At 33.2% G+C, this 19,716-nt stretch overlaps 2 protein-coding genes across 2 annotated transcripts in view; one reads left to right on the top strand and one right to left on the bottom strand.

The window, feature by feature from the left end:
• LOC106674156 (muscle-specific protein 20-like) overlaps positions 1 to 19,396 on the top strand; it is a 31,289-nt gene extending 11,893 nt beyond the window's left edge. The window contains exons 2-5 of the mRNA XM_024230321.1: positions 16,413 to 16,494; positions 17,120 to 17,249; positions 18,908 to 19,028; positions 19,109 to 19,396. Of these exons, the coding sequence (XP_024086089.1) occupies positions 16,413 to 16,494; positions 17,120 to 17,249; positions 18,908 to 19,028; positions 19,109 to 19,300 (525 nt within the window). The 3' untranslated portion in view covers positions 19,301 to 19,396. The remainder of the gene's footprint in view (positions 1 to 16,412; positions 16,495 to 17,119; positions 17,250 to 18,907; positions 19,029 to 19,108) is intronic.
• Positions 9,730 to 15,714, bottom strand: LOC106674157 (muscle-specific protein 20). Its single transcript, XM_014406721.2, has 4 exons — positions 15,610 to 15,714; positions 13,142 to 13,341; positions 10,245 to 10,365; positions 9,730 to 10,101 (listed from the first exon to the last, which is right to left on the bottom strand). The coding sequence occupies exons 1-4, from the start codon at positions 15,613 to 15,615 to the stop codon at positions 9,919 to 9,921; spliced, it is 510 nt and encodes a 169-aa protein (XP_014262207.1). The 5' UTR covers positions 15,616 to 15,714; the 3' UTR covers positions 9,730 to 9,918.
• Positions 19,397 to 19,716: the final 320 nt, after the last annotated feature.

The following is a 19,716-nucleotide window of genomic DNA, read 5'->3' as shown; positions in this document are numbered from 1 at the left end:
AGTTAATCTCTCCTTACTTAGAGAATTATTTCCAAAAAAATTTACTAGTGCAGTTGAGCAAGACCAGATATCAAACACTTCTAACAAAAAAAAAATCCTATACGAGGTATCATGTTACAATTAAACAATTATTTGGATTTACATACAGGAAAAATTTTTTTGACATAATGAAAGTAAGATATTTTTAAACTTATATAACATTCATATGAAGAGACATTTTTTTATTTATTTTTTATTTATTGAATTTAATTTACAACTCTTAAACTTTTTAGCCTTTCTTTTTATACATGTTTAGAAAGTAGATTATTTTTTTAGATTTTTTAAATGGCTATATTTTGCATTTTGGTAAATTTGAGAACACTTTTGCCCCTTTAACTAAAAAAAAATTACTAAACGTTTTAGTTTTATGCTTTATAACCAGGATATGACTATTTTAATTCCTTCATGAAAGTCAGCTTTAAATTTGATCTTCTCATGTGTATATACACTGAGGTTTTTTTAATTTTATTATTTTATACATAGTGCATGCAATATTGTAGTCTATCAAGTCTTTTATTGTTAAAAATAAAAAAGAGAGAGAGGTATAAATATATATACACACACACACACACACATATATATATATATATATATATATATATGTANATAGAGAGAGAGAGAGAGTGAGAGAGAGAGAGAGAGAGAGAGAGAGAGAGGGAGGTGAGAGTGAGCGTGAGAGAGAAGAACCAGAGAGTGTGAGCGAGAAAGTGAATGAGTGAGAGGGTCATAAGGAAAACTAGACGACCTAGACATTACGAATTTTCGAATTACCCTCACTATTACGATCTCTGTAATCCGAATTAGTCAGTAATACTCTCCTGCAGGCAGCAATTAGTTCGGATTTCTGAGGGAGTAGGACTATACCGGTGTACGTACTAAAAGTTGTGTTTAGACAAAAGTAACTTAATAAATTATCGGTGACTACCAATAATAGGGTAAGGTCGTCTGCTAATACTAATTGAGGGCTGTCGTTTTCGTGAATTATCACCAAATTGTTCTCAATAAATGAAGCAATTGTTGTAATTAATAATTATAAAAACTTCCACGATATTTTATGCATACTCCTTCAAAAAATATTTCAATTCGCGTACGAGGTTAAATTAATAAATACAAATAAAATATATAAATAAATAAATATAAATGTCAATGGCTATGCAATTCAAACTACGCCGGCGGTCAAATGTGCAAGAAAATCATCTTAAGAAACTTTTTATGATGTTAATTTTTTGAGTTATTAAAACCCTACCCTCCAGTGAATGTATGAAAAAGGAAGGGTATAAAATACATACAAACATATTACATTTGTTGCAAAATTGCATTTTGTTATCCTAGTGAGTCCTACAATGAAAAATGTGGTTGAGGTTGACTATTATTAGCTTTCCAAACATTCAAAAAAAAATCTGGTTGAAAGTGAGTCAGCACAGACCCCTCTCTTTATAAGTAGCAGCCGTCCAACAGGCTGCCACCTTAGGCTGTCGTCATTTAGAAACGAACTCCTCTCGGCATAACTGCAAGATGTCCAGACCGATTTGGCAGGTAAACAAACCCAAATAAATGTTTGTTCAAAAAATTAAAAAAAAAAGTATTTCTAAAATAATAATATATAATATTCTGTTTAAATCAATCAACAAGCTTAATGTTGCCGCAGAAATTTTCAACCGTTGTTTGTTACTTTAAAATTGCAACACGCTTTTGTAAGCGACGGAAAATTATTCATAACGACTTGAGACAGAATATGCATTCTAGTGAATCATAATTTTTTTGTATAATGTAATGTATATTACATACAAGTATGAAAAGAAGACAACATTTTTTGTATTTTTTCTGTACATGCAACCTAAATAACTTTTAAAAAATCTATGATTATTCATAAACGAAGGCAGTTTATGATAGCAGTCGTTATATTTGATTTCTAAGGAAGTTTGAAAGCCAAAAAATGCAACTTTAAATATTTAATATGAATTATAATTATTTCTAAAACAACTAAATAAACGAATTAACCATTCTTTTATTCGCGTTCTCCTTCTTTGTAATCGAGTTTAAAATAGTTTATTATGTGTTTCTGTGTTCTATCTCGACCTAGATGCTATTCCTGGAGTTCATCTCCTTTCTTCAAATCTTAAATCAAGTGGTTGACCATGATTTTATAAATAGATTTCTTTCGCCAATCGAAGAGGATATCGATGGTGCAATTTACTCCCAAAAAAGGTTTTGAAAAGTGTTCTTATAGAGGTTTGTCTGTTTAAGTGTAATGTAAATTTTTATAACGATAATTTATATCATAGATGGAAAACGAATGGAATTACATAATTGTTATTCTTAAGAGTCGGGAGATTGATAGATATGACTTAAAATCGGATTGGAATAAAAATAAACAACGAATACAAATTTACTGTCATATCAACAAGTATAAATTGTAACGAAGACAACTAAAGAATTTATTGTTTGATCATTACACATCATAATGGTTTGATTATCCTCGCTGATAGATAGACGATGTAGGTAACTATCAAAAAATAGTTTATCACTCTGTCAGAAGACAAAAATAAAATTGGACAGAACGGAATCATTGGGTTGGTAAAATTCGAGCCAAATTCAAAAGTAATCATTTTGAACATTTGTGATGGTTAGTGACCTTTACCCAATGATTATTTGGAGATCGTGAGGTGCGGTCTGGTGTGACGTAGGTTTTAGAAAAACATTTTCTTTATCATACCAACGTTTCGATCTTTATTGAGATCATCTTCAGGGCTCAAACTGTTTGTCTTCTGTCTAATTGTGCCATTCTTGCGTGTCGTGTCGAGAGAGAAAAAAAAGTGATTTCAATTAAATAATTTCAATAGTTGATGGTCAAGGACGGTAAAATAAGTTAAGCTATTGTACACATGATCATTAGTACATTTAAACGTAAGTTTTAGAAAAACATTTTCTATATCATGCCAATGTTTCGATTTTTATAGAGATCATCTTCAGGGCTCAAAGTGTTTGAAAAGTTCAGTGTGTGCCATTCTTATGTGATGAGAGTATACAAAAAAAACACAAAAATACAAAAAACAAACACTTTGAGCCCTGAAGATGATCTCAATAAAAATCGAAACGTTGGCATGATATAGAAATGTTTTTTTACTTATGTCACACCAGACCAAACCTCACGATCTCCAAATAATCATTTTGAACATTAATGATTAATAAATTAATGGGAAGAGTGAGGTTGTTTTATCCTGCACAATTTGGATAAATTGGGTTGTTTTAACGTATGTCTTGAACATTTAGGCAGCATCGGCATTTAGTTTTGATGGCTGTGCAGATAGAAAATCCGCATAGGTAAGTTGTGGCAAATGGAAGAACACGTTTTGCTTTTTCAACGTGCGGTTGAAATTTTTTTGTTTTCCATACGGATCCAAAATCGGGGGTAAGTATCGGATTCGAAATTAGATTTCATGTTGGAGTCTGAAGTATATCAAACATTCGTATTCACTTGAAGACAGACTGGTTAGGTTTATCGAAATTGAAAATTGTTTGACCACCCATTTTCTTGCACTGTATCTCGAGCTGTTGAGAAATAGTGCTCAAAGGACATCTCCAAACTTCGAAGATGGTCGCGAGCTATCTTTTAAAAAATCATTTAACACACGAAAAAACTTCACTTCTTCCTTCTCAGATTCAACCCAAAACTGAATTTTTCTTTTGAAAATCGTGATACTCTTCCTTTTCATAGATTTATTTTCAAGGAAATATCTGATAAATACGACAGTATACATTGCCATTTCCTATCATTAAAAACGTAACTTTTTATTTATTTTTATCAGCTTATTCTTAATTATATAATTACTCAATTAATTATACACAATTTTATTTTACAATTTTACAATTGGAATGAAACGGGGAATCGAAATGGGAAGTTTGTGGCATGGCCGATCGAAGTCACGTAGCTCAAGTGGTAGAGCAGCGGCGTATTTAGCCGAAAGTCGTGGGTTCGAATCCCGCCTGTGACAGAAATTTTTCACTTCGAAAAAATTGCGTATAATTAATTGAGTAATTAAAAACGTAGGCCAATTTGACATTGTGGTCCATTAACATTGAAAGTGCTTAATCTGGAGGAAATCACGCGATACGAACCACCGTTTATCCTAGAGGTCGTAAAAAAGATTTTGGTGGTTCAAGCAGTCGATTTTTTTTTGACAGCAGAGTATCAATCTGACTTTTCAGAGTCTTTGGAGATATTCCTTTTTGAGAATCACGATTGATTATCCTGCTGAACGGAATATGAAATTTTTTTAGATAAAATAGTAAAATAAATTGTATAAAGATTCTAACATTTAATATTCCAAACAAAAATTTGCAAAACAGACAAAATAATTATAAGACTGATAAAAGGTAGAATATCTCTTCTATTATTGTATGGATATCGTGAATGAAAATCCAATGCAAAACAAGGTATGATAAATGAAGTAAATTAAATAAAATCGTAATTATAACGTATTGTGGTTGGTTGTCTTAAAGTCCATAGAAAATATACTTACCGTGTTAATATATCATTAGAAAAAAACCAACAAAAAATTTAAAAAAACGTTATATCATTCGTGTAATCAAATTTTATGAAAATATAATTATATTTTAAACAAAAAACTTTCAAAAAATTTGTTTTTCTATTATCATAAAAAAAAGGAAAAGATACAAAAACAAAAGCAAACAGGTCTACTGTAAAGAAATGACGTCATTGCCATGACCGACTCCAACAATTCCTTATTTGTGTACCTTGTTTCGCTTAATCGCATTACTTTATAAGGCGAAAAATACTTTCTATGCCTTACATCAACGTGTTAGCCCGGTTTGAATTTTAATAGAAATGATTTAGATGATTACTGCACGATAAATGATTTAAAATCTCATCAACGAGTATGGAGTCAACTTAGTATGTAAATGTATTCACAGTACAAAGTGCTTTGTCGTTCCGTATATTATCAATAAATACAACTAAAGATAATATGTAAATTTATCAGACATATTTGAATAAAAAATATTTTAAATTAATTTTAACTAATAAGATAAATTAATAATATTATTAATTATTCCTGCAGTCATTGAAACTTTGTAAACCGATAGTAATATGCTTTTTGTGAATGTTTAAGCAATGAATCCAAATTAAGAACTACAATTTATTTGCTAACTTTAAATATAATGTTTAAATAATAATTTTAAAATCTAATATTTTATAAAAACACGTCTTAAACTTTTCTTTTGACTAGTACTGATGAACAATCCACTGACTCTACAGGCAGACCGTTCATCTTTTACTTCTTCGCGAGTCGCACTGTAATGTTCCTTCTGGAGGGTTGCGCGTATTTTCAGAATTACACTGCCAATAGTTCTCCAAACATTAAAAAAAAACTGTTGCACACGAGAGAGAGAGAGAGAGAGAGAGAGAGAACTAGAGAGGTAGGGAACGAGAGAGAAAGAACGAGAGAGAGAACTAGAGAGATAGAGAACGAGAGAGAGAGAGAGAACTAGAGAGAGAGAGAGAGAGAGAGGGAGAGAGAGAACGAGAGAGAGAGAGAGAGAACGAGAGAAAGAGAGAGAGAAAGAGAGAGAGAACGAGAGAGAGAGAACGAGAGAAAGAGAGATAGAGAACGAGAGAAAGAGGGAGAGAGAACGAGAGAGAGAGAACGAGAGAAAGAGAGAAAGAGAGAACGAGAGAAAAAGAAAGAGAGAACGAGAGAAAGAGAGAGAGAGAACGAGAGAAAGATAAAGAGAAAGAAAGAAGGAGAGAAAGAGAGAGAGAACGAGAGAAAGAGAGAGGAACGAGAGAAAGAGAGAGAGAGAGAGAACGAGAGAAAGAGCGAGAGAGAACGAGAGAAAGAGAGAGAGAGAGAGAACGAGAGAAAGAGCGAGAGAGAACGAGAGAAAGAGAGAGAGAGAACGAGAAAGAGGACGGGAGAGAGACAACGAGAGAGAGAGAGAGAGAGAGAGAGAGAGATATTAAGTGAGTAAAAGAAGAAAAATCATTTCTCATGATAAATTTTCTAAATGAAGTCCACAACCACAATTACTCTTTAAAGATTTCCTTCCATAATAAAAAAAATCGAAAGGCAAGGACTGTAGCGTACTACATCGGTAGCTGTCAGAATCAGCCTGTTTAATATAACCTCACTTTCCCCAGAGAAATTTTAACGATTCAGGAAGGATAAGCCCCGCATAAAAAAAGATCCCCTGTTCTTGACAACATGAAAAACATTCTTCATAAAAACCTACAACAAAATGCCTTAATTCACCTAACATATTTCTTCTGATCATGATTCTTGGTATACCTATCGCTGGCTAACCTCAAAAGTTACACTCATTTTGAAACCGGGCAAGTTTCCATCCGACTGAAATAGTTATAGACTTATTAGTCAATTTAGCTCTGTCAGCAACGTAGATGAACGTGTTATGCTCACCCACATTGCTGCCTATCTAAATTAAAACAGTTTGACTCAGGCCAGGACTGTCTACTACTGCCAGGATAGTAGATGAGTAACCATAGCCTTTTATTTTACATGATTTTGATCGACACACAAAACGTCTTTGTCACTAATTTTACAGCCAATACACTGACGGGGTTTAAACTATACTCCCTACATAAAAAAATGCCACGGTGATGAAACAAGGACTTCGACCTCCTCACTCAGCCATCTACCAGACTTGAAAGCTTCTCGTACCTTCGAATTAACATGATATAAATACCACTCCTACCTCTTTTACAAACAATTCCGAGGTTCCTTTCGATCATCTCTTTCTCAACCGAAAGACAGGGCTGCTGGTGTTCCTCAATGCTCTATCCTTGGAACCATCCTGTTCTTGGTATATTTTAACACAATACCTTTAAAAAAAATGGAAAAATTGCTCTTTACGCTGACGATATTGTTCTTTATTTTTCTTCTTGGAGGATAAATACATAATCCAACTGCTTAACCTCGCAATGAACTGCATGGGAAATTTCTGCGATCGTTGGAAAATAATACAACGGAGGCAATAGTTTTCAGCAAGTATTTGAACATTGCTGTATAACAAAGTCGAAATTTAAGGCGTGGCTGTGTTGTGGTCAAATATAATATGGCCACGATAGCTACGATTTCTGATATTTTCCCTAAAAGAAAAATAGAGTAATAAAATCATTTNAAAGAGAGAGAGAGAGAGAGAGAGAACGAGAGAGAGAGAACGAGAGAAAGAGGGAGAGAGAACGAGAGAAAGAGAGAGAGAGAGAACGAGAGAAAGAGGGAGAGAGAACGAGAGAGAGAACGAGAGAAAGAGAGAACGAGAGAAATAGAGAACGAGAGAAAAAGAAAGAGAGAACGAGAGAAAGAGAGAGAGAGAGAACGAGAGAAAGAGAGAGAGAGAACGAGAGAAAGAGAGAACGAGAGAAAGATAAAGAGAAAGAGAGAAGGAGAGAAAGAGAGAGAGAACGAGAGAAAGAGAGAGAGAACGAGAGAAAGAGCGAGAGAGAACGAGAGAAAGAGAGAGAGAGAGAACTAGAAAGAGGACGGGAGAGAGAGAACGAGAGAGAGAGAGATATTAAGTGAGTAAAAGAAGAAAAATCATTTCTCATGATAAATTTTCTAAATGAAGTCCACAACCACAATTACTCTTTAAAGATTTCCTTCCATAATAAAAAAAATCGAAAGGCAAGGACTGTAGCGTACTACATCGGTAGCTGTCAGAATCAGCCTGTTTAATATAACCTCACTTTCCCCAGAGAAATTTTAACGATTCAGGAAGGATAAGCCCCGCATAAAAAAAGATCCCCTGTTCTTGACAACATGAAAAACATTCTTCATAAAAACCTACAACAAAATGCCTTAATTCACCTAACATATTTCTTCTGATCATGATTCTTGGTATACCTATCGCTGGCTAACCTCAAAAGTTACACTCATTTTGAAACCGGGCAAGTTTCCATCCGACTGAAATAGTTATAGACTTATTAGTCAATTTAGCTCTGTCAGCAACGTAGATGAACGTGTTATGCTCACCCACATTGCTGCCTATCTAAATTAAAACAGTTTGACTCAGGCTAGGACTGTCTACTACTGCCAGGATAGTAGATGAGTAACCATAGCCTTTTATTTTACATGATTTTGATCGACACACAAAACGTCTTTGTCACTAATTTTACAGCCAATACACTGACGGGGTTTAAACTATACTCCCTACATAAAAAAATGCCACGGTGATGAAACAAGGACTTCGACCTCCTCACTCAGCCATCTACTAGACTTGAAAGCTTCTCGTACCTTCGAATTAACATGATATAAATACCACTCCTACCTCTTTTACAAACAATTCCGAGGTTCCTTTCGATCATCTCTTTCTCAACCGAAAGACAGGGCTGCTGGTGTTCCTCAATGCTCTATCCTTGGAACCATCCTGTTCTTGGTATATTTTAACACAATACCTTTAAAAAAAATGGAAAAATTGCTCTTTACGCTGACGATATTGTTCTTTATTTTTCTTCTTGGAGGATAAATACATAATCCAACTGCTTAACCTCGCAATGAGCTGCATGGGAAATTTCTGCGATCGTTGGAAAATAATACAACGGAGGCAATAGTTTTCAGCAAGTATTTGAACATTGCTGTATAACAAAGTCGAAATTTAAGGCGTGGCTGTGTTGTGGTCAAATATAATATGGCCACGATAGCTACGATTTCTGATATTTTCCCTAAAAGAAAAATAGAGTAATAAAATCATTTAATGTAACTTCATTAGGTCGCTAGAAGGAAATTATTGTAGAAGGCAATTATTGTATTCAATGATCATACGTATTACATATGTAAAATCTCAAAAATCCTTATGGTGTAAAGACGTCTTGGTTTATCGTATGACCCCTCTCATTCACTCACCCACTCTCCCTCTCATTCTCTCTCTCTCTCTCCCTCTCTCTTTCTCTCGTTAATTGTGTCATTTTCTATCTATGCCATCTGTTTTTAAATTTTTTAAAGTTTAAGCTCTCTCTCTCATTAATTGTGTCATTTTCCATCGATGCCATCTGTTTTTAAATTTTTTAAAGTTTAAGCTCACTCACTCACTCTCTCTCTCTCTCTCCCAATCAATCACTTATTCTTTCTCACACTCACGCACTCTCACTCTTACTCACCTCCTATCTCCCTCACTCTCTCTCTCTCTCTCTCTCTCTCAATCACTTACTCACTCATTCTCTTTCAATCTCACCCACCCACTTATCATCTCACCCAATCACTCTAACTTTCTTACTATCTTTCCCTCTCACTCTCACTCAAACATTTATTATCCCTCTCTCTCTCTCTCACCCTCTGTCTCCCTCTCTCGCTATGTCGTTTTCCGTCTATGCCATATTTTGTAAAAAGCACGAAGAACTGAATGAAACAAACAGGCCACCGACGCCCCTGATGGCTGGGGAATTTTTCCGCATTAATTTACAACGCTATAGACAAATGAACAATTATTGAAATAATACCCCCATCTGGTAATTTATTTAAAAATAGTTATTTTACAAAGAGTGTATTTGAATAAAGAGTAAATATAGAGTAGGTTTGGGCAGTCTTGCAGGACAAAAAGATAAAGATACACTCATTTATTAAGAACTTTTTATAAATATAAGATTATTATCATCGTTATAATTTTTTTAAAGTTACAAATAAAGTTTTCGTTATAGGAACTTATCTAAATGTCAAATAACAATCCACAGCAGCTATGTTTTATTAGCAGGTTACTTATGTACGTTAAATATATAAATTATAAAATAAGACCATACATATATTTATATTAACAATTTATTTTTATCGTAATGTAAAGCAGAAAGCGTGCATACTAACATGTAAGGGTGAAGCTAAATAAAAACCCAATGAAGTTTGTTTTACGCTTTTACATGTGCCTTGTATTTCCGAAGCCGCCATGACCGGATTGAGAAGCACCTTTGTTGTATCCCATTTGAAGATTAAGTTGTCCTTCACTTGCTCTCAACTGTTCTTCTGTAAATTCTCTCTTGTTCTCTTCAGCCATCTTTGGACCAAGCCTAGGGCCATTGTATTCTGGATGCATCTGCGTCTAAAAGTAAAATGCCAATTATACATATTTTACACGTGTATTTTTACCGATAACATCGCTGCATTGAGAAGTCGCACGTACGACTCCAAAAATAAATAACCATAATTGTTTTTATAATAAAAGTCTGGAGAAATTTGCTTTACCAGTCTTCCCAGGGCGTATAAACAGACAGTGACTTGGGGAATGTTCCTCCTCTCAAAAAGGTCGGCAGTTTGAAATATTTCTTCTTCTGGCAAACCATATTTCTTAACCGCAGCCTGAAACCTAAACATAAACAATAAGACGAGTTTGACAAATTGTCGTTACCATAATAAAAATTAGCACCAAACAATATTTAAGAGGGTCAATTATATACAACGACCGACTTTTTTTTTCAGTAAAAAAAATGTCCCGCCTGGTGATGCGTTACATTATATTTACATGGTAAAAAATTACATGGTCAAAGATAAATTAATTACAGTAAATAAAATAATAATTGAACCGTAATTGCATTTTGATATTTTTGTTTAAAAAAGATAAAGAGAAAAAAAAAAGGAAGAAGAATATAATGTCATTATAAAAATAGACCTGAGACCGCGCAACGGGAAGCGCAATCTAATGCACCTGCCAATTTAAATGAATGGAAAATTTGTCATGAGTTGTAAAAATACAACGGAAATATTAGGAGAAAAATAAAACAACGGTTAACAAACAACAAGAACACAGAACAGTTTAGGGCAAAAAGCAGAACATCCAAAACGACCCCTTCACCTCATAACCACCCTAACAATGAAGACAAGATTAAAATTGTTCGTACAAAAATAATGAAACTTGTAAACCCAAAAAAATCAGAAATATAGAAACGCAGTACATTTACGTGAGAACACGTATTAACGGTTTAGGCGTTGACACGGCGCTCGTCACTGTAGGGTAAAGGTCCCGGGTTCGAATCCAGCGGCCCTGCATTCGAACCCGACATACTTACAAATGGGCTTTTTTTCAAAAACACGGGCACCCTGAGAGTTTTGTAAGGTGACCTCTGCTGTTGCGAGCCCTCGTAAAAAAAAATAAAAATAAAATAAATAAATTTAAAAAACACGTATTAACGCTCATCATTTACGCCATTTAATACATTATGCTCTATAAAAAGAAAACGAACCGACTAACGCAATAACCGGCAGAAAAACGTCTAAAAGAAACTCGATAAAGAAAATAATACCTACACAAATCCAACACTGAAGATGATGGAATGCGATCTCTGACAGGAAAAACAGCAATAATACGCAAACCAAGTTGATCGGGAACGTTCAAACTTTCTATTGTTAGAATATATTAATTATACAGATTACTTAACAACAAGTACGCTAAGTTGTGGAAGAAATTTACAAGTTGAAAAAAAAGGAACTTTATTTCTTTCTTAAGAAATTAATATTCTGCTGTATTTGGACAAAAGTTAATGTTTGCAGGACTATTTGAAAACATTTGTGACTTGTAAATGGGAAGGAACCGAGGGTTCATTGTGGTGAGTGCGATGACGTTCAACTTGATCTAGTCTGTGTGTTACTTCTTGAGGAATTCTCGGTTTCTCTTTTCCAGAGCTCATTTTCAATTTTGATAAAGTGATTTGTCTCATAGGTCACAACAGCGTTAGGGCCGATTGGTTCAAATAACCTCGTAGTCGAAATAGAAATGATGAATGATGGAGTGAGTGCGGTGTTCAATCCTTTTTTTAAAAAGATAGTTCCTACACACAGTAAGTTGTTTTCCAACGATCCGGATTTCGAGCCCTTAGCTCATCATCAGTATGAAGGATTTCTACAACCACGTCATGAATTGCAAAAGTGAACCCGCCGATACCCCCGCCAACGCGACGTTCCAATGGAAAGCTGGTTTTTTAATGGAGCTCAATTTGAACGTGCGAAAAGCGGGAATTATAGCACAAGTAAATATTATAACGGTAAAGACTGTAAGAAATTAATTATAAATTAGTGATTAAAAATGAAAGATAAAAAATTAGAATAATACCTCAATATTATTATTATTTTTGTTTTACGAAGGTTCGCAACAGCAGAAGTTATATCAAACCTCGGGGTGCCGGTGTTTTTGAAAAAAAGCCCATTTGTAAGTATGTCAGGTTCGAATGCAGGGCCGCTGGATTCGAACCCGGGACCTTTACCCTACAGTGATGAGCGCCGTGTCAACGCCTAAACCGTTGCGGCCATCGACGCCCCCTTTTAATATATTAATTATAATAAAAATAATAACAATTAAAATAATTAATTTAATTACTTGGGCGTTTAATATTATTTATATACATACTAAAATGGGAGGTAGATCATGTATGATCATCAAATGTATTCTATTATTAATGCATTTATCTCCATGTTCAATTCTACATTTTTTAATTTCAAATTTCTCAAACCAATCTAGTTCTCTCCCTCTAGGGTCCTTCAATCCTTCAACCTGATGATGAGCTAAGGGCTCGAAATCCGGATCATTGGACTTACTGTGAGTAGGAACTATCTTTAAAAAAAAGGATCGTAGTCGAAATACCCATGTAAAAAAATTTTAATTGTAGAACAAACAATCTATTGTAGTTGTCCTAACCCTAGCTAGCTTACACGCGCAATGCAGAAAATAGACTTGTGACAACTGGATATGCAGCATATTTGTATGTATATAGCATAGTTTACATAATTTATACATACTTTGGGAGTATATGACCTCCAAATCTAGTACATGGTGTTGGTACTTTCCTTCATAAAGTATCACCTTTGTATGAAGCGAAGGAGCTGAGACTCCTTATTTCAAATGACGACAGCTTCGTAACCTTTTTTCCTTCTTTTTATGACAAGTTGCTTTCTTGGATATTTTTACATTTTGTAATCTACTTTTAAACATTGAATAGGAAATACACAACACAGATATTCATAGAACAAATGTATCTATGTACATCTGATCGGATTTGGAATGAGTTTAGTTAATTTTGAATTAATATCTTTAACAGGCTCAATTGAATTTTAGATTGGAATAAGTAGCATATTAAAAGTCTTTTTAGCACCTTTGTATGTTTTCCATCAATTGAAAGTTGGAACCACTTGTTTGTATCTTTTTGACCGAGTTCGGTGCCAATTTGTTGATGAGATGGCAAAGGACGACACCATTCCGCAGTACATCTTCGTACGGCTGGTTTGGCAGCTTTTCCCCTAACACCGCCTCAATCCACTCCAGCACCTCCTGCTCTTGTTCTTTGTTCCTCGCCTGCAAATAAATTCATTCTCATAAATTAGAACTGATAAAGATATGAGACATGATAACGTTTTGCATCTAGTAATTTCGTTTTACAAATTCAATTTAAATTGATCTGAAAAATGAAAGCCCATGGGGATATAAACTGATGAAAGAATTTTTAATCGATTCTAGTTATTTATGCTTTATATTTTACATTTCTGGCTAGAAAGACCACGATGCGTTGCCCTGCCTAGAGGGAAAACTTCTTAAAATAACACCCGAATAACCGAAGTGTAATGGTTCTTATCTATTTATGGAACGGAAACGCTTGCAATAAGAAAACCAGATTTAACTTTTCTAATCCGTTCCTTTACATTTTGACGTCAATTGTCGACGGTGAATCAAAAATTTAAATACAATGTACGTTTGATTTTCGATGCAGTCGTTTTATATATGTTAGACGTAACGTAAACCAAACAGTTAAAAAAACATTTTTTACTTATTTGAATTGAATTGAATTTAATAAATTAGTATTGACTTTCAAACGTGACGCTTTTAATAGAAATTTTGATATTTTGTAAATTACGGAAATGCATAAAATAAATCAAACAAAAGAATACCAATATGCACTATGCACTTTAGAAGCCAGTAAATCTAGGCGAAATTAATTGATCTATATATAAAGTGGGTGATTTATGGGCCGTCAAACAGTTGAGGTCATCGCCGGCCCTCTGCGTGTTTTCCTCCTTTTTTCTGGTCTTTCACGCATATTTTGTTTTAAACTGCAGCCATTTGAACGTCTCGAACCGGTTAACGTCTCTCTGCTTATATGTGTACTACGTCGATATTCAAAAATTCTCTAGCATTTCATTTGTATCTCAGATTGTCAATTACAGAATATACACAATGCATATACGTTCATTATGGCTAACATAGAAGTCTAATATCATTCTCTCGCCCCAGATATTCCTCGGGGCGGGTTGAACCCACTCCATTCTCGCTAATAAGTTACTTTTTTCTCAAGACGTCACCCGATATCCCTCGGGCGCGGTTAAACAATCTCGTCCATTCACGCTGACATGTCTATTTTAATTTTGTTAAACCTTTACATCAAAAGACGTTTTTAAGGTTCAGATTCTCTGTATTATCAAACCACGTGGTTAATGTAAGATTAAAAACATCCAGTAATTATAGAATAAACCAAACAATTTTTTATTTTTCTGTTTATTTAAATAAATTTTGTAATAAAACTTTGGTATAAAATGGAATATAAAAGTGCGAAGTTTTTAACCGCTACACAACTTTTCAAACTCGGAATCATCTCGTCATTGTTTAGGAAATAATTATAAAATATCGATGCAGCCTTGAAGCTTTCCTAAAGTCGCGGTTGTAAATTTAATTTTAATAAATTCACATAGAAATTTGTGTCGTTTTTGCACTACTTAATTTACAATAGAATTACCAACATTACAATATGGCTAATACTAATTAATGTACTACAATGTTGTTAAAATTACGCTTCATTTTCTTTGCATCATATTTATTGCATAATCTTGGCTTAATCCCATTGACGGTTTTTGTAACTAAAATATATCCAAATGTAATGAGAAGTTCTAAAAAAAATGGCGGCCAGGGCGTGGCTTTTGGCATTATTCCTTTAACTGTTCGTATAAACATCGAAATTTTGTTAAATAATTTAAGACGATCATTGTTGTGAGGTTTGTAATTAATTAATGTTACGCATAATATTTAATGTTTATAAAAAATATCGAAGTAATTCGAAAAACAGGTGTTATAAATATACATTTTTGTTTAGTTTTAAAATTGCCAATACTTAGATTGTAAATCAGTACGGTTAAGGCAGAAAGTTTATAGACGGAACATGTTCATTGTAATTAAAAACATTGATTTCTCATAAATATGTTGAATATGGTTTACTAATTTGTTTAAGTAAAATTCCATAGAAATTTTTTACATTTTGCTAGGAAGATTTGGATGGAAATTGCCACTTTTTTCTCAATTTTTTAAACATTTTAACTTTTAAACATGTTCATAATATATTTTAGTTACTTTATGACCTGACGCTTCAAAAGTAATTGTGCATGAATATTAGTTAATTAGGCAGCTTTAAACGGAATTAAATTTTACAAATTTTCGCTCTCAATTGTGGATCGAATCTCCCGACTGGAGAATACATTCGGCTAAAATATATTGATGGACGATCCATTCTCAGCGAAGCCGATATCGAACATCATCAAAATCATATTTGGTCTTTTCCCGGTGAAACTGGATACTTACCACCATTGGTTCGTTTTCTTTGGCCTAGACTCCTAGAGTACGACTACCTTTCAAAGACGCCGTCGGACTGAGGCATTTTTCGAATCCAAACCACCCCCACTTACGCTCAGCTCTCTCTCTTCGACTTTAGAAGTTTTTTTTTTCTTCTTATTTGAAACTGAGAATTTTCCTTTTGGATGGAAATACACAAAACTATGTAAATCCAACACAACCGTATAAAAATAAAGTTTAAAAAAATGTTCTTTCATTCGGAATTCTTTATTTATTAGCGTGTGCGTGCGTGTCTGTGCGCGCGTTGTGTGTTTTCGGTATTAAATTACCAAGACCATACATTATACACAAAATATCACATTTTTATTAGATATCCTTAGCTTATAATCCATAAATAATCAAGTTTCTTGTTGGTCAAAGCCTATTGCAAATTTTTAGCATATATTATTCAGTCTCATCTTATTACAATAACAAATCTATTTGGAGAATTTAAAAAATTTATAATAGTGTATTAAAACATTGAGATCATATAGTAATAAGATGCATGATGTCATAGTTTCCTCTTTGCCAAGTTTTTATTTATATAATCCGTTAAACAGTTGTCAGAACTGGACGTTTGCTCGAGCAAAGTGAAAAACTTCCTGAATGACATTCAAACGTATAAGTGACATTATGTCAGTAATCAACTAGGCAGACCCGAAATTTTCACAAATTTCAGCTAATTCTGTCGTTGAAGTATGGCCACTATGTACCCTCATTGTTTCAGCATCTTTTGGTTTTTGAGCAATCTCATAAGGTTTACATTGTCGCAGGTTGCGGGAAAGAGAGACCCGGAGCAGGAACTTGAAGCGCAACAATGGATTGAAGCAATTACTGGAGAGCGTTTTCCCCCAGGTACGTTTTTCCTATGAACAAGAATAATTTTATATTTAACAATAATAATCATTTCTTTCATTTAGAAATAATTTTTAGTTTTATCACTTAAAAATCAATCTTTTTTCAACATATACAATTTTTGTTCATATCACTACACTTTAAAAAATCTTTTATTTGGTTTTTAACAAACAACACAAAAAATGTATAAAATTTTCTGAATAAAATAAAAAATAAAATAAAATAGTAAAAGAAGTTATAGGCCAAATTAAAAAAGTACTATATAAATTTGTAAATACTTTTTGTGACATTTCTCCAAACCCATGCCATAGCTATACAAATTTTGATTTATTTTGTTTGTTTTAATTTTATTCTAATTTAAATAAATTATATACATATCATAATGATTAAAGTAATTACTTTCATTAATAGGACCAGCTAAAAAAACCTATAATAGATTAATATAATAAACAAATTTAAAAAAAAATTGAGCATTATAGATTGCCATTAATAGTACAATCTATAAAATAACAAAGAAGGTTGAAATTTTACTTATGTCAATTAATTATGTTATATATATAAAATTTCTTAAAATGTCTTTTAAGTCAAATTCTTTTATGTTTTAAGTCAAATTCTTTTGTCACAGGAGTGCCATACGAACTAGCCTTACGAGATGGAATTATTCTTTGCAAATTAATGAATAATTTGTTGCCTGGCTCTGTCCCAAAAATCAATTATACTGGTGGGGATTACAAATTTATGGACAACATTAACCAGTAAGAAAATCTGTAATTCAGTAGCATTAAAATAAATAAAATGTATAGTTGTAATTGTATAAGTTCAGTTTTTGAAAAGGTAAAAGACTTGAACAACCTGAATGCAATTTTACAATGTGTATTTGGTTATGTACAGTGTATATGTAAACTGAATGTTTCATATGCATTTAAGTTTAATATTCTTAATTTCGTTTTATCAATCAATTTTGAAAACATTGTTTTTGAATCACCTCCCTAACAAATGCAAGTTAAAACATGATTTTAATATCACATACCTTATTTAACATGCACACACAACTTACATTTGCAAATAAATTCATTTATAAAATTTCATATAATCATTTCACCCTGCAAGGCATTCAAATTAAGAGTTAAACATACATCATTACCCAAGCTTCACTACTCCTATATTGTGAAAGTTCTGATGTTTCCTGATACTAGATACACAAAAATAACATCGTTGGCGGTCATAACGACTAATATTTCATGGTTCGCTTACTGGAAATATTTGTTTGAAAAGTACAACTTGCCCTTCCTCGTGTCCTCAGACAACCTCTATGACTGGCATAATTATTTTTCAATTCATATTAATCAAATTAAAAAACAACATCACGAAGAATGCCAGTCACGTGTCCAAGCATCTACGCACCTCACACTTTACAAGGAGGTACAAATTTCTCCTGCATTGTTCGACCTACATGAAGATAATTTTGAAGGTCTTTGTCTCAATGAGTTGCGATGGCATTTAAGCTAAGAAGTGAGGTTTTGCACTTAAACTCGGCAGTTTGGATCAGAGGGGATTTGGGAATCTGTTCTTTGTGTAATTCGCAGTCTATTGAAACTCTATTACACTTCTTGGCGGAGTGCTCATCCCTAGGTGAGATTCAGTTGTTGCATCTCAGATGTTTCACTCTCCCGAGGGTTGACCTGTTACGGTTTTTGAGTGGCTCAAATTTGCGGCCCTTAATTCGTTACGGTAGGCATGCATGGAACTACAGATATGAGTTAATTAAGTTGTTTAATTTTTGATTTGTGTTGTACAACCTGTTTTTCTATTCTCTCTTTCGTATTTTAACAGTTGTTATTTTTCCTTTTTTTTCATTTTATTGCCTAGCTATAACTTTTATCTTATTTTATAGTGTATTTTTCGTTTCTGATTGTTTAATCAACGACCTCTGGCAGATGGATCCAAGATCCATGTCCTTAAATGCTTTGAAATCAAAATTGTCTTTTTTCCTTTCTTAAGTTCAATAAAGTATTATTACTATTATTAAATTCACTATTTTTCGTGGTCCGCTTCACCAATTATTATTATTATTATTATTACATCATCACCCGTTCCCTTACCCTTCATTATGTTCCTATCTACATACGTACTATTCATTCAAGTAGGGAAAGTATTCCACATTTCTCCATCGCCTTAATGTTAATATTTATTTTTTATTTAATTAATACTGTATAATTTGGTACAATGATAAAGACAAATGTAACTCAAAATGTAAAATATAATAAATGTGTAAACTTGTAAACAATTCAACATTGTGCCTGCAATATACATATATTGTAACCCTAATTGTTATTATTAATAGGTATTAGGATGAATGAAATTGATATATATATACTTTTTTTAGTTTGTATGGTAATTTTAAAATTTTCAGATTTCAGAAAGCTTGCATAAGGTATGGGGTCCCAGACGTAGACCTGTTTCAAACAGTCGATCTTTTTGAACAGAAAAACATTGCACATGTAACCATGACAATCTTTGCTATTGGAAGAACGGTAGTATTTTTTCTTATTCGCTATCATTTCTATCAATATTTTAACAATTCATAAAAACGTTAAAATAAACATAATTTCAGGCATATAAGCATCCTGAATGGAAAGGCCCCTGGTTGGGCCCAAGGCCGTCAGAGGAGAACAAAAGAGAATGGAGTGAGGAACAGCTCCGTGCGGGAGAGGGTGTAATCGGTCTCCAGGCCGGACAAAATAAGGGTGCCACTCAAGCCGGTCAAAACTTTGGTGCCACTCGCAAAATCTTACTTGGAAAATAGATTTTAAATGTTTACTTTTATAATTTGTTCTTTAACATCCTCTTCACTTATGACAATTGTCCAAACATGAAATAAAAACAAAAGCAAAATATATATTTTTTTTTTTAAATGTGAAACTAATGATATAAATATGATTGTTTTGTGTGTTAAGTTTTCCTTTTAAGTATTAAAAAGTGAAATGAAGGAGTAAACTAAACATTGGAAGTGGGGATAGTTTGGTTAAAAATAGTTATTAATTTTCCTGTACTATTTATATTTTATGTACAGAAAAAAGAAGCCGTGGTAAAAAAAGGAATACTAACATTTACGATTCGCAATGATAAAATGAAAAAAAAAACCGCAATGAAGAGATAAAAAAAGATTGAGGGCCAAATTACCGTCCTTGTGAGCAAATGAAGGTTAAATAGCTGAACAGC

The sequence above is a fragment of the Cimex lectularius genome, unplaced genomic scaffold, assembly GCF_000648675.2.
Source record: "Cimex lectularius strain Harlan isolate CLEC.00 unplaced genomic scaffold, Clec_2.1 scaffold264, whole genome shotgun sequence".
Classification (NCBI taxonomy): domain Eukaryota; kingdom Metazoa; phylum Arthropoda; class Insecta; order Hemiptera; family Cimicidae; genus Cimex; species Cimex lectularius.
The sequence above is the reverse complement of the archived record's forward strand: the minus strand, read 5'-3'. Positions and strand labels throughout refer to the sequence as shown.